Here is a 15,235-nt window from a genome sequence, read left to right as displayed (position 1 = left end):
CCCACTCTAGGGGTTCTCAAAATACCAGGCGGCTTCCGCACTCAGGAATATTTAGGCTTTTCAGTAAGCCCTTCTGGCTTTACCCTCCAGGGACACAAATTCACCAGCCTGGCTCACCTTCTGGATTACCTCAATCAATTTGACTCTCAGTTACCTGGTCACATCTCCTTCTTCTCCTTGCAGTGGCAACACCCCCAGCCCACCTGGGAGTTCCTAAAAAACTTCCATTCATTTTGTTGGTGCAATAATTTGTGAGCTCAGCAAGAACACATTCATCCTTGCACTTTCATATAATCCAAAGATTCCAGTTTTCTGCTGATTCTCATATGTTTAGTTTAGTCTTTCTCAATGGTGGATCATCAAAGACACCTTCTTTAGAACCTCTTCATGAAGTATCCAACGGGATACATACCTCATGTCCTAGAATCCTAGATAAAAGCAGAACTCAATTACAGGGGATTGTGAATTCTCTAGACTCCTATACAGAATATGGGAAGATTAGCATGACTTAAACATCAGACATCAAAGCAGATGACCATTCAAAGTCTGAGCACTTTTTAAGTGACTGTCAACTTTCTTTTTTGTGCTTTTGCTATACTTGCATTGGGAAGCTTGCATAGTGGTGCCCTCTCATTTCAGATGTATTAGATTTATTATATCTGGAATCAAGGATGAATGTAGGTTTTGATTTGATTGATCATTTTTTTGTGAATGGTAAAAAATTTCAAAAATGTGCATTAGAGTTTTGTGCTTTGTTTTGTTAGGAAGTATATTTTTTCCCCTCTCTGCAGAGATTTTTTTAGTGAATCAAAGTTGAATTTATGATGAATTTATGATGAAAAAATTAAAAAGAAAAGAACACCCCCATCATATTGCATTTCTTTGTGCTATCTATGGCCTCAATATGTCTTTATAAAAGGATTGTGTGGGGGATGTTAATATGACATACACCTGCAGAATATGATTGTTATCTGAACAATGTTATTAATGTGTGTGATCTCCTTTGTACATCACAGATCAGTTACGGAGCTACAGACCCAGTGCTGAGCGACAGATTCAACTTCCCGTACTTTTTTCGGACAACAGGAAGTGATGACAGTTATTATTTAGTTATAAGCAAAATAGCAAAATATTTCCAATGGAACTGGGTTGGAATTATATTATTTGATGATGAGAGGGGAGAGAGAGATCTCCAACTGCTGAAATATTATCTCTCTAGTGAAAACATCTGCATTGAGTTCACACTAAAGATAACCCGTGTTCTTCTTGGGAGCAAAATGGTTTGGGGAACCATAGAAAAATCCTCAACAAATATTATTATTTTTTGTGGAACAGTTAATATAGAAACAGTATCACTTTTTCGTGATTTAAAGAAAATAGTCAGTGAAAAGACATTTATCTTTACAACTAACTGGTTACATTATAATCATGCTGTTACACTTTCCCATGAATTTTTTTATGGCAGTTTGCTATTAATGCAAAATAAAGCAGACAATGCCAATAATGACCCGTATGTTCTATTCTCAAATCAATTCAATCCATCAAGATTCCCTGATGACAAATTACTTGAAAATATATGGATGTATTATTATTTCTGTTTGTCAAAAAATCCTCAAAAGAATAGGCATTTTAAAAGAGTATTTAAAGAAAGTCTGCACAATTGCTCTGGTCAAGAAAGTCTTTCAGAAATTAAGATCTTTTATAATGGATTTCACACTTTAAACATGATATTTGCAACGGATTTGCTCACCAGCACACTGTATCATATGCATTACACATTTGGCATGGAAACTTCTGGGATAAACAGAAAGATGTATAATTACAGGTACAAGGTAAGCGATACAATTGCTAATACATAAAAAGGGGTTGTGGGAGCACTCCAAGACCAAGTCAAATATACAAGTACATGTATGGGACCTGTTATCTAAAATGCACGAGACCTGGGGTTTTGCGGATAACAGATCTTTCTGTGATTTGGATCTTCATACCTTAAGTCTACTAGAAAATCACATCAACATGAAATAAACCCAATAGGTTGGTTTTGCTTCTAGTAAGGATAAATTATATTTTAGTTGGGATCAAGTACAAGCTACTGTTTTAATATTATAGAATATAGAGGAATTATTTGAATAAAATGAAGTCTATGGGAGATGACCTTTCTGTATTTCGGAGCTTTTTGGATAACGGGTCCAATACCTGTACAATTTAAATGCGACTGATTTGGCCAAATTATCTACAATCATACAAAATAGATTGGATTGATCAATGCACCTTCCCTGATCCCCTGGTTCATTGGTAAAATAGAATATATGCAAGTTCAGATATTTTCAAAACCAGGAGTTTTAAGTAACAGTTTTTTGACTGTATGAATGACAAGTCACCTTACCATGTCCAGTGTGGTGAGGTCATTACTAGGATACCTGGGAAAGTCCAGGACGGAGCTTATTTATGCCCCAGGTTCCTAACAGAGTGGTTCCGGGTCTGCTAGTCCAGCCTCTCTTTCAGAAATACTGATAATTGATGTTCATTTCCTAATAATTGATTTCTATCCTACAACTTTAGGTGCATCACTATCTAAAAAGAATTGATTTAAAATATCCTAGAAATGAAATTATTTTTTCGAATGAAAAGGGAGAGTTTGTTTCTCACTATGTGATTATGAATTTATATGGTAGATCAGCTCAACAATCTGCTTGGAAACACTGTGGAACCTACATCCCCTGGGCTCCAGCACATCAGCAACTGTATATCACACCAGATGAAATACAATGGAAAACCAAAGGAAACAAGGTCAGAAACTTATCATTTTTCCCAGTAGCATTTCAGTGGCCAGAAATTCCAGGGTTTTGTCAGACCGGCAGCTACAAGAGTTAATTTGCTGGGACACAATTCATACCATGTGCAACATTTCTCCCACTCACCATTCCAAATATGGAGACAAAATTCTGCTATTTCTGTGTAGCGCTATAGTAAACTGCTTTATGTGAGGGCAGTTTTAGCTACTTTCCTTTTTGGGCTGAGACCACAGATGAGCTCTCTTTCTCAGGGGTAAGCCCTCGCAGCGGGGTGGAGGCAGGGTGTAGTGTAACTGTAACTGTGTGCAATGCACAAGAGATTGGGCGCCAGTAGTTTTATTTGCTTAAACAATAAACGGAGTTTATTAACCAAAACCAGAGTTCACCATGGAGCATGAAACATAGAGTAAAACAGAGATCAATCAAGGTAACACAATATAATCACTGTATGAATATAGAACAACTCTCTGAAGAGTAAAGAGTACATGTAGAGAACAATGCAGCTTGTTGGAAGGTATTTCCCCAATCTTCAGGATTACTTTAAGTGGAACTCAGAAACTCTTACTTCCCTGAGTTTAACACTTAGGCCCTACTATGGGGTCAGTAATACCCGGGATCTTAATCCCTCTAATCTCCTTGGCGGAGCTTGGAGCTGCTCAACTACATACCCTATCTATCACTCCTAGAGTGATCTATTAAAGGGTATAACTATCGCTTCACTATACTCAGGCTGAGTTCCACCACCCCTAACCTCTGTGGCCTAACAGAGGAAAGGTTCAGCAGCAATGGCCTCTACCGCATGGCTTTCATACCGCATAAGAACAAGGTCCCCATAAGGACCCACTAGGGGTGTGCCTATCTGTAATGTGTAAGGGTGTCTAAGATTTTCACATCCCTACATCTGCTTTCAGAAATAAATGTGTAAATCAATTGTTTTAATTATTTTAATTAGTGTCCCAAATAAATCACATTTAATTAAAATGTACTGCTTACTGCAGATTCTCTTAGTTGTTCTCCCTCCTCCTTTAGTATTTCTTTTGATCCTGATACACTGGTAAATCAAATTTTTCCACGAATCCCGAAAGATGTGTGGTTTTTTTTTCTATATTTCTTAAAAACTCTAAAAAAAAAAACACAAAAACCTCTAAGGAAAAAATTCACTGAGTAAATGTTGACAAGGTCCTGCAGAAGTCAATGAGGGCTGATCTGATTTCACTGTTTAAATCAATTCAGACTTTAAGAGGTTTCTGCTTTTTTTTTCTAGGAATTACCTGAAATTTTTTTTAGAGGTTGTTGAGGTATTCTTATATTTTAGCGCATTGTTCCGTATTTTTATCGTTCATTCTTTTTTTTTATTTGGATTTTTTAAATAAATTCAATGACAACTGTGGTTTTAGAGTTTGTGAGTTTAGTCGTTTAGCTCTTAAACCTCTAACATTCAACCTTTAATGAATAAACTTTTAATGGGGGAATGCAGTATGTTCCTTTAGCACGCAAAAACATTTTCAAAAGCCATTGGAATGTTAGCAGCCATGTTTGTGTCCTTTTTGACCAATTACAGACCTCAAAGAATTTCAAAGTTTGCTACCAAATGGCTTTCAGAACATTCACTGTTTCCCAATTGCTAAGCAATAGAGAAACTCTTGGACAAGAACATTAACCTGTGTTGTAAAGTTTTAACTAAATATGTTTAAAGCAGAAGTTCCGCCTCGGTATAACATTAGATGATTTCCTTATTTAAGGTCCCAAGATCTCAGTGTTCAGACTCATGTCCCACTGGATTCAGAAAGACACCAAAGCCAAGAGCCCAGTCTTGTTGTTATGATTGTGCCCCGTGTTCTGAAGGAGAAATTTCCAACACAACAGGTAAAAATGTTTACAAGATTATATGTTCTTTAATAGACATTCCTAATTATATATGGCCTCTATGTAAATGTGGTGTAAATAGAAAACAATGGAAATCAGAGTAACATTTTGTAAATTTGCAATGCAATAATGTTTATTGTACAGTTTTACACTGCAAACATTAGTTCTGTGTTGTGAATCTTAAAGACTAGATTGAAGTATTTTTTTAAGTAATGGCTTTAGCGTTGACTTTTTATTACATTCACTGGGCACTGTTGCAAACATTAAGTTGGTGGTTGCAAAGTATATCTTAATGGTCCGCAAAGGAAAAACAATATTATATTTATTTTCCCACACTAATAATTTATCTTCCTAAAATGTTCAAAGTCTGCCCTTTATATGCATAAAAAAAGCCATCAAAAAAGTCAACAGATCTGGCAAGTGGCAAACTACATGAAATATTATAAAGTCAACAGGGCTCATTTACGGACAGAACAGAAGTGGCTGAAAAGTTAACATGACATTCATAAAAGATTCTTGCACTAATACATGTGCAATATCATGTGTAATAATTATGTACAAACCAGGTAGATTCTGAGAACATCTGCTACCAACAGTATTTTATTATATTTAATATTTTATATATGACATCCTTGGTGGACCCCAGCAGTCAAACATGCCCACCAATCATGGCTGAAATTTCTTCCATACCATACATATTTTCCCAAGCCAATACACATAAACCACCTTCTGTGACAACCCAAAATACATACCTCTTGCCTCCTGTGAGCTCTCTCCTACTCAACAGAAAATATAAAAATGGCGAAACACAAGCACAGTATATCGACTTGCACTTAGAATTAAATAAAGTATTTAAACATCACAACAAAAGACATCTGTCCAAAACTCTCTTTCTTTATTGACAAATTGTTCCTGGCTCGCCACCTCTATACCAGGTGAGATGATGGTTTTACTTAAAATCCTTGCAATCCATAAACTGGGTGAATTGAAATATCCACCAGCAATGACGTTCTTCGTTACTTGTTCCATAAAAGTCCAGAAGCAAAGCATAAGTGGGGTAACCTCTCCCTTAGCCCGCTTGGACCAGCTAAATAATTCCACAATCCTGAACACCCCATAAAACACAAAAGAAAGAAAGCAAGCCAAAACAAAGTGATCTCAGATCAATCTACGAACTTTTCAAGTAACACTACTGCCCTGTTATGTAAGGGAAAAATAGTTTTTTATTGGACAAATCCTTTCCCCATACTTTGACTGCCATGACAGTTAAAATTTTCAAGAACTCTATTTCTGGTGAGTCCTTCTGAAAGCCATTTCCCTGGCCAACTACCAACAAAGCCAACATATCCAACTGACATTAACCATCAAGTCAGCTTTTTGCTGCCTATTAACCTAAATAAAGTTACATGTCCTTTCAATCCCCGCTGTTGCCACAGCTAGCGTCCTGCTGAAAACCCTCTCTATGGGCCTGATCCTGAAGGCAAAATTGAGCTTCTGTAAAAGTGGCTGCATTTGCTTAAGAGTCAAACTTCTCTTCTTCCTTAAGTAGCTGATATTCCATCACCAGGGAATCAATCTCTATGCCCAATAGACCTGAGACGGGCCCTGCATTTGTTCTGAGGCAATGGTTGATAAATGGGCTTCCCTGTGTCCAGCAAAATAAAAATTCCACAAACAAACGGTGTGAGGGCAAAGACAAGTATTCAACAAATGCAATAAGAAATTTCCCCTTTATCAGATCAGAATCTCTGTTTTACTTACTGTACTATTACAGTTTTACAGACACAAAAGGGCAACCAACAGCAATCAGGAACTAAAAACTGAGATTAATTTTTAAAATAAATTACAAAAGTAATAACAACGCATTTAGCTTTCATAGTTGTCATTCTGGTAATACAGCACAAAAAGTGAGTGTATATGTGTGTTGGATATAGTGTATATGATGTGTGTGTGTGCATTTTCTAAAGTGTATAAAATCTGCCCATTGCCCCAAACAGTAGATGTTTGTGTAAGTGTGTGCTTATTTGTGTTTTTGACACTAGCATGGATCAAGCAAAGGAACAGGAAAGAAATTGCCAGAAATTACAGAAAATAGGAAATAAAAAGCAGCAGTCGATAGGTTTCCAGCATCTACGCAACAGTGTGCCGAATATGTCATTTTATCCATAGAATTTGGATGAAACATGACTGGGGGGTGAATTCAAATGGTTACACAAATTCTAGAAGGGGCCGAGGGAATTAAAGGAGTTTGTCTTGATGTAAAGCCTGAATTAAAGCAAGGCTCCTAATAAATAACCAAGGATAGCACTAGGGAGGGTGTGAACAATGTTCCCTATCATTTCTTCTTGGCTGCATGCAAATATATAAATATATATATTAGTTTTTGTGAGTAAATATAAGGTGCATGTACATGTGCTAGGATTAATTTGGAGGGCCTTAACATCATAGACTTTGGTCTTTTTTCAACCAAACTTAACTATGTTGCTATGTATATCCTGCTACTATTCTCCTATTAAAAGGTTTATCATTTCAGTTTACATGACCATATTTTAACATTCCTAAGAAAATCTATTTTATTTATTGTTACCATAATAGACAGTGAAAGCTGCATCAGATGTCCATACAATGAATGGCCCAATCAGGAGCAGATCCAATGTATCGCCAAAGCGGAAGATTTTCTGTCATACACCTCCGATGTAATTCCTGTGTTTTTTTCAGCAATTTCAGCCCTTTTACTTATTATAACGATGATCATTTTGGGAGTTTTCATTTCATACTGGGACACCCCTATTGTGAGAGCCAACAACAGGAGCCTGAGCTTCCTCCTCCTTGTCTCCATCAAGCTGAGCTTCCTCAGTGTGTTTCTGTTCCTCGGTCGCCCTGTGGATATAACCTGCATGCTGCGCATCATCACTTTTGGAATCACCTTCTCCATAGCTGTCTCTTCTCTCCTGGCCAAGACTATCATGGTTTATATTGCTTTCAAAGCCACCAAGCCAGGGAGCTCATGGAGAAAATGGGTGGGAGTCAAACTGTCCAATTCTGTAGTCTTGTTCTGCTCATCCATTCAAATAATAATCTGCATGACTTGGTTGGCCATTTCTCCTCCCTTTCAGGAACTGGACCTTCACACTTACCCTGGAACCATCATCATTCAGTGCAATGAGGGCTCAGCTATTGGCTTTTACTCAGTTATTGGGTATATGGGGCTTCTGGCAGCTGTTAGTTTTGTTTTAGCATTTTTAGCTCGGACATTACCGGACAGTTTTAATGAGGCCAAGTACATCACTTTCAGCATGTTGCTCTTCTGCAGTGTTTGGATCACAATGATCCCGGCCTATCTGAGCACCAAAGGCAAAAACACTGTGTGTGTGGAGATATTTGCTATACTGACCTCAAGTGCTGGACTTTTATTCTGTATATTTCTGCCAAAATGTTACATTATTTTATTTAGACCTGAGATGAACCAAAAATCTAATTTACTTGTCATAGCATAATATTTCCATCAGAATTTTAAAAGTCAGTGCTAATTCAGCTAATTTTGTGAATTTCAAAGAATGTAAAATGTGTTTATATAGACATGTAATAATCTTTCCTTATAAAACATTATTATCCAGACATTCAAATTAGTTTATGTTAATCTTTGACCTAGGCACATTCGATGTTGTGTATGCTCAGTAATCTCAGCTATATACAATGTGTCAATCAGATTTTAACATGTATCTAATGGATTTAAAAAAATTAAAAAAATATATTTTTTGGAGGTTAAAAATATGTTTTACAGATGTGCTTGGGATCAATAATCTCTTTGTGCTGCTGGCTCATGCAATTGTTTGTAATAAACATTCTCTGGCAGAAATTACTTTGTTTCTGATAACCAATGGGAGGGAAATATTTAATCAATAAAACCCCACTTAAAAAATTTAGAGCAGAGTGAAATGTTTTCAAACTGATGTGGTTTTCATACCAAAATCTCAGATGGCGATTCCCAATTAATTTGTTTTATGCATAAAGCCAGCTAAAGAGTCAGCCCACAGGAAACAGTGGCTACCTATTCATTTAGCAAAAGTGTGCCATTTAAAAATGAGGATTAAGGATAGTTTTAAATTTCCGTTTGGAAAAAGGGTTAAGTTTAAACAAAGGTAAAAAGTTTCTGTGACCCTGGGTTGCTACAGCCACAACACAGAGTACTAACCACTATACGATCAGGCATGTTGCCTGTCAAGACCACGTTCACCATTAGTGGCGGCTGCTCTGTACACGTTGCTTGTGTTTATTTCCTCAGCACAATGGTAGTTGGCATTCATTTTCGGTTTCGACCCATTTTACCGACTCAGCATTCCAGATGACCCACGGCAAGCCTCTCTTGAAAAAGTTTTGGCCCTTGTCCGACTTTCTTTGCAAAGAAGGAACACTGACTCACCGAATCCCTTTGGCTTTCCCATTTACAATTTCTTCTTCTTTTCAAAATGCAGTTTAAACGTAAACGTAAACCTCAAACCTTCCGATCCACAGTTAAAATTCATGATAACCCACACAATCACTTCATTTGCCCGGGTTTTAGTTTTTTTCCAATCGTTCAACTGGCTTAGAATGCTTTTTATTTGTAAATACATTCCTGCGAGAGAGAGCACTATGGGAAACGAAGAAATAAAAAGGGCGAATCGCCAGTGTTTCTGCCCGGTTTCGAACTGCAGGAAAAGGCGGTGTCACAAAGGCCAAGAGAACAGAGGGGCTGGAGGAGGAGAGGCTGGTCCACCGAGTCAAAAGAGCTGAGAGGTCTAGAAGTGTAAGTAGCGAGAAGTGGTTTTTGGCTTCAGCTAAGCGCTCAAGTGGTTTTGAGCTAAAGGGAAGCAGAGGGGAGGGCTTTGCAGCGCAATGTCCTATTTAAATGGTGTTACCTAAGCTCCTTTGCTGATTTTGGTTTCTTTGCGGCGAGATCTACAAATGAAGCCACTTTGGTTTGTGCGCTTAACACAGAATAGCTGAACTCACTGGGATCAAACATCCCATTTAACACAGAAAATTAATCAAGTGGGTTCTTTGATGCACATTTTCTGGCTCTGCCCAAGGATACAAAAAATTTGGGAAGAATTGGAAAAATTCCTTGGACAATTACCCGTGTCACTTACTCAGATACCCCCAGGTATGGCTTTGTTGCATCTAAAGACTATGGACTTGCCACCTAGGGAGAGACTGATTTATAACCACATATTCATTGTTACTAGAATGCTTATTGTAGAAAATTGGAAATCTCCTGTTATACCAACAATTGAAGAAATTCTTAAAAAAGTGGATTTTAATCTTAAAGCTGAAAGATCTTGGGCTATTAGATGTGGTGATCTTCAGGCTTTTCAAAAAAGGGCAAGTCTATGGCCTTCGATTTATCCGGAGTCTAAGCTATCAGATGTTTAATATATTGTATTCTCACCTCTCACTAATAATTTTTGACTTGCTGACTCTGCTGGAGTGTAAAATAACAGTACCATCTTCAGATATCATAACCATGTTAATGACAGCATGTCCCGTTGGACCCTTTTCTTTTGTTAAGTTTTGTTGTTTTATTGAAAGAAGACTCCTATTGGAAGATTTTACTTTACAAGTAGATGTAATGTGACTAACTGTCGTTATATAATTTTAGAAGTGTGGATAATGTTATAGTACCATAATATTATAGACCTATTCTGTAGGATGTTTAAACAGGTCCTTATGTAACTGTTCTTTATTATGTAAATTTATGTTATTGATGTAAGTTATGTCATTTATATGACTGTAATGTCTTTTGAAAAATTCCAATAAAAATTACTGAAAACTAACACAGAATATTGTGTCCCGGCATCCCATGTGAACAACGGTAGTATTGTATTGTTCGGGGAACGGTTAAATGCATGACATGGCCTTAGATAAGACCGTTTCTACAGTTTAGCTTGAGTCATGACACGTTTACCATACGAATACAAGCGCCTTCTTCTGTACAGCACTTGAGACCTTCCTGTACTTTGGGAAAGACTTTCCCAAGCCCCGGCGTTAAAGCCACCAGCCAGAAAAGTGCATTTTCCCTGACCAGGAATCGAACCAGGGCCGCGGGGGTGAGGGCGCTGAATCCTAGCCACTAGACCACCAGAGAGGCCGACGGCAGCTTCCTTGATGGAACTGAGGTCAATCAACTCCTACACAGAATTGTTTACGATGACATTTCTTTTATAGACATAATAACGTAGGCTATTGTGATACTAAATTCTATAGCTAGTATAAATATGGGTAAATATCATTTATGTGAGAGTAGGGAGGGGCGTGTGTGGATGGATGCGGGGTTTTGATTGGAGGGGTTGAACTTGATGGACTTTGTCTCTTTTCAAGCCGATTTAACTATGTAACTATTTTGTAACCCTCCTCTTCTAAAGAGTTTCTTCTGCATTGTGCGCGTGCCACCTTCTGCATAAAGTAGCTGAGGCTTCGCCGAGCTTTCCCCACTTTTGGCGTGGTCAATGTTTTTCGTTTGTAATAATGTCTGGATGCCATTAGTATTCTTGGGACGGGTGAATGTTTTGCTCTTGTTCCCAAACATTGGGCTTTCCATTGTCTGTACAAAATGTAAATTCTAAAGGAAAGCGTGCCGCATCTTTCCCATTTCCGCTTTGGGTTGATGAATGACAAACAAGCAGCTTGCGGCATAAGCAGAGTTTTGTTTCTGCCCGGTTTCGAAACGGGGACCTTTCGCGTGTGAGGCGAACGTGATAACCGCTACACTACAGAAACTCCCGTGCTGGATCGCACACCAGACTCTGTGACCTTTTTGCGCATCAGTTTCCACAAATGTTGCCGATTATGATCGTGTTTATTTTCTGAAATTGTTTTTAATGTTCTGTGTAACACCGGTCCACAGCTACAAACAAGGACGTCTGACTTATAAAAGCCCCACAAGTTTTATGAAGGCATTTAAAACAGGTCATCGTACAAATGGAAGGAACCCATGACGAGTCCAACAAGCTATTTCCCAAGATCCCTTAGGTTGAGAGTAGAATGCAACTCCTCCCTTTATTTGTTCCAGGGATGAATTCGGGGACATGAAGTCTATCTCCTTACCATATTGTGGGGCGGAACGCAGAGTCTCTGGGATTCACAGCAACTTCCGAGAGATCTGTTTTGCAAAAGCAGCTCAACGGGGGGGCCAGTGGTGCAATGGATACCACGTCTGACTACAGATCAGAAGATTGTAGGTTCGACTCCTGCCTGGCTCGACATGCCTCTAAAAACCTTTTCAATCGACTTTAAAAGGGACATTGACATTTGATCCCCATTTTTAATTGATCGTCGAATTTCAGTGCACAAGCACCATGTGAAACCGATGGACGCATCCTGCTGCCTTCTGTGGGGATGCAAGAAATGTCCCCCTATCGGTTTTGCATTTCTATATTTTTTATTTATTTCTTTATTTATTTTTGAAGGTTTACGTTGGTGAAGCCTTTGCAAGAAAACAAAGCCACGCCAGGGCAAAAATGTCCTTGGCTTCATCAGTCATCATGTAGGATGTATGAATGCATGACAACTTTTTGGCGGTAAAACCATAATAATATCTTTGCGTTTCAAGTCTTGCCAGTCTGCATTGGGTTAAATAAAGAGGATACAACTTTGCCCACCAAAACCCACGCAACTGATTTGCTATGGATGCAAACAGCACTAAAAGAAACTCAGTGTAAAGGTAACTGTGTATCTCGCTTTAGGAAGGAATTACACCGGTGACTCCCATACTGATGTTATCTTTGTATACAGTGTTCAGAAGGGCATTTTTCAAACATAATCAGTAAGAATCTTAAAATAAAATAGTACACATATATTTATTACACTTTTGTTCATTGTGATATAAATTTTACAGAATAACTAACCAACTGTTTCCAACACAAATATTTTCTGAGACATTTTGAATTTTGTTTTCATTTTTATTATTTGTGGTTTGTTTTTTTTTTGTTCAGCACCTTTCACTGTCATCTGGTATGGTGCCTATGGATTGGAGAAAAGCTGATGTTATTCCAATATTTAAAAAGGGATTATGATCTCAGCCTGGCAATTATAGGCCAGTAAGCTTGACATCTGTGGTGGGCAAATTATTTCAAGGTTTGTTAAGGGATCACATTCAAAATTTTGTCCTAATGAATGTCATTATGAGCAGCAATCAGCATGGCTTTATGAAGGATAGGTCATGTCAGACGAATTTGATTGCTTTTTATGATGAGGTAAGTAAGATGCTGGACAGTGGGGGGGGGGGGCAGTAGATGTGATCTATTTGGATTTTGCCAAAGCGTTTGATACTGTGCCCCACAAACGACTGCTTTCTAAACTAAGGTCTGTTGGGCTTAATGAAGTCGTTTGCACATGGATAGGAAACTGGCTACAGGATCGGGTACAGAGGGTGGTTGTTAATGGGACATTCTCTACTTGGAGTAAGGTTCTTAGTGGGGTCCCTCAGGGCTCAGTTTTCTGTCCACTTTTATTTAACTTGTTCATTAATGACTTAGGGGAGGGGATTGTAAGTAATGTATCAGTGTTTGTAGATGACACAAAACTATCAACCCAATTAATTCCATCCAGGATGTGGCACTTGCAACAGGATTAACTGGCAATCTGGGCAGCTAAGTGGCAAATGAGATTCAATGTTGATAAATGTAAAAATATCCAAGCCACTTATACCCTTAATGGGACTGCACTAGGCAAATCCATTATGGAAAAGGACCTTGGAGTCCTTGTAGATGATAAACTTGTCTGTAGCAAGCAATGCCAGTCAGCAGCATCAAGGGCAAATAAGGTCTTGACTTGTATTAAATGGGGCAGAGATTCATGGGAGGAGGGGGTCATTCTTCCACTGTATAGAGCACTGGTAAGGCCCCATCTAGAATATGCCGTACAGTTTTTATCTCCATCACTCAAACAGGACATAATTATACATAGTTATACATAGTTATACATAATTATACATAGTTAAATTGGGTTGAAAAAAGGCAAAGTCCATCAAGTTCAACCCCTCCAAATGAAAACCCAGCATCCATACACACACTCCTCCCTATTTTTAATTAAATCCTATATACCCATACCAATACTAACTATAGAGCTTAGTATCACAATAACCTTTGATTTTATGTCTGTCCAAAAAATCATCCAAGTCCCTCTTATAGTCATTAACTGAATCAGCATCACAACATCACCCGGCAGTGCATTCCCCAACCTCACTGTCCTCACTGTGATGAACCCCCTACGTTGCTTCAAATGAAACTTCTTTTCCTCTAGTCTGAAGGGGAGGCCTCTGGTACGTGATTCTCTTTATGGGTAAAAAGGTCCCCTGCTATTTGTCTATAATGTCCTCTAATGTACTTGTAAAGTCTAATCATGTCCCCTCACAAGCGCCTTTTTTCCAGAGAAAACAACCCCAACCTTGTCAGTCTCCCCTCATAATTTAACTCTTCCCTGACCCTAACCAGTTTAGTTGCACTTAGTCTCTGCACTCTCTCCAGCTCATTTATATCCCTCTTAAGAACTGGAGTCCAAAACTGCCCCCATACTCCAGATGAGGCCTCACCAGGGACCTATAAAGAGACACAATTATGTTTTCATCCCTTGAGTTAATGCCCTTTTTTATACAAGAACTTTATTTGCTTTAGTAGCCACAGAATGACACTGCCCAGAATTAGACAACTTGTTATCTACAAAGACCCCAAGATCCTTCTCATTTAAGGAAACTCCCAACACATTGCCATTTAGTGTATAACTTGCATTTATATTATTTTTGCCAAAGTGCATAACCTTGCATTTATCAACATTGAACCTCATTTTCCAGTTTGCTGCCCAGTTTTCCAGTTTAGACAAATCACTCTGCAAAGTGTCAGCATCCTGCATGGAACCTATAGTTCTGCACAATTTAGTCTCATCTGCACAAATAGAAACAGTACTTTCAATGGCCACCTCCAGGTCATTACCTGTCCATGTCCATAACCTTCAAAGAGAACACACGCCATCCTTTGTTTCCAAACACTTTACACAACGTATTCATAGATCCAGTGCAAAGCCCTTAAAGGGGTGGTTCACTTTAAGGTAACTTTTAGTATGCAATAGTATGGCAAATTCTAAGCAACTTTTAATTTGGTTTTCATTATTTATTTATTTTGGTTTTTTAATTATTTGCCTTTTTCTTCTAAGATCTGACTCTTTGCAGCTTTTAAATGTGGGTCACTGACCCCATCTAAAAAGCAAATACTATGTCAGGCTACAAATGTATTGTTAGTCATTGCTACTTTTTTCCATTTAGGCCTCTCCTATTCATATTCCAGTCTCTTATTTAAATCAATGCATGATTGCTAGGGGAATAATGTTACTTCTAATAGTGCCTAATTACCAAATATAGTGTGACTTAATATCAAAATTTATTTAAAAAATCAATGTATTTGAGTGTTACAGTAGTCAATGTATCAATTTCAGCGCCGCCGCGTTGAAATTCGGCGTTGTGCGACGAAAATCGGTGTGCGTCATAGCAAAACTAGGTTTGTGTGTGCGCATGCACGCACGCATCGTGCACCCGCGCGTCA

General features: G+C 38.2%; 1 protein-coding gene and 2 non-coding genes across 3 annotated transcripts; 2 read left to right on the top strand and 1 right to left on the bottom strand.

The window, feature by feature from the left end:
- Nucleotides 1-7,408: 7,408 nt before the first annotated feature.
- Nucleotides 7,409-8,158, top strand: LOC121400393 (vomeronasal type-2 receptor 26-like). Its single transcript, XM_041583349.1, has one exon. The coding sequence runs from the start codon at nucleotides 7,409-7,411 to the stop codon at nucleotides 8,156-8,158; it is 750 nt and encodes a 249-aa protein (XP_041439283.1).
- Nucleotides 8,159-11,347: 3,189 nt separating this feature from the next.
- On the bottom strand, nucleotides 11,348-11,420 carry trnav-cac. Its single transcript has one exon. It is a non-coding gene; the product is annotated as a tRNA-Val (tRNA).
- A 409-nt stretch (nucleotides 11,421-11,829) lies between these two features.
- trnac-aca lies at nucleotides 11,830-11,902 on the top strand. The gene has a single exon. It is a non-coding gene; the product is annotated as a tRNA-Cys (tRNA).
- The last annotated feature ends 3,333 nt before the right edge of the window (nucleotides 11,903-15,235 follow it).

This window comes from Xenopus laevis, chromosome 1L, assembly GCF_017654675.1.
Source record: "Xenopus laevis strain J_2021 chromosome 1L, Xenopus_laevis_v10.1, whole genome shotgun sequence".
Classification (NCBI taxonomy): domain Eukaryota; kingdom Metazoa; phylum Chordata; class Amphibia; order Anura; family Pipidae; genus Xenopus; species Xenopus laevis.
The sequence above is the reverse complement of the archived record's forward strand: the minus strand, read 5'-3'. Positions and strand labels throughout refer to the sequence as shown.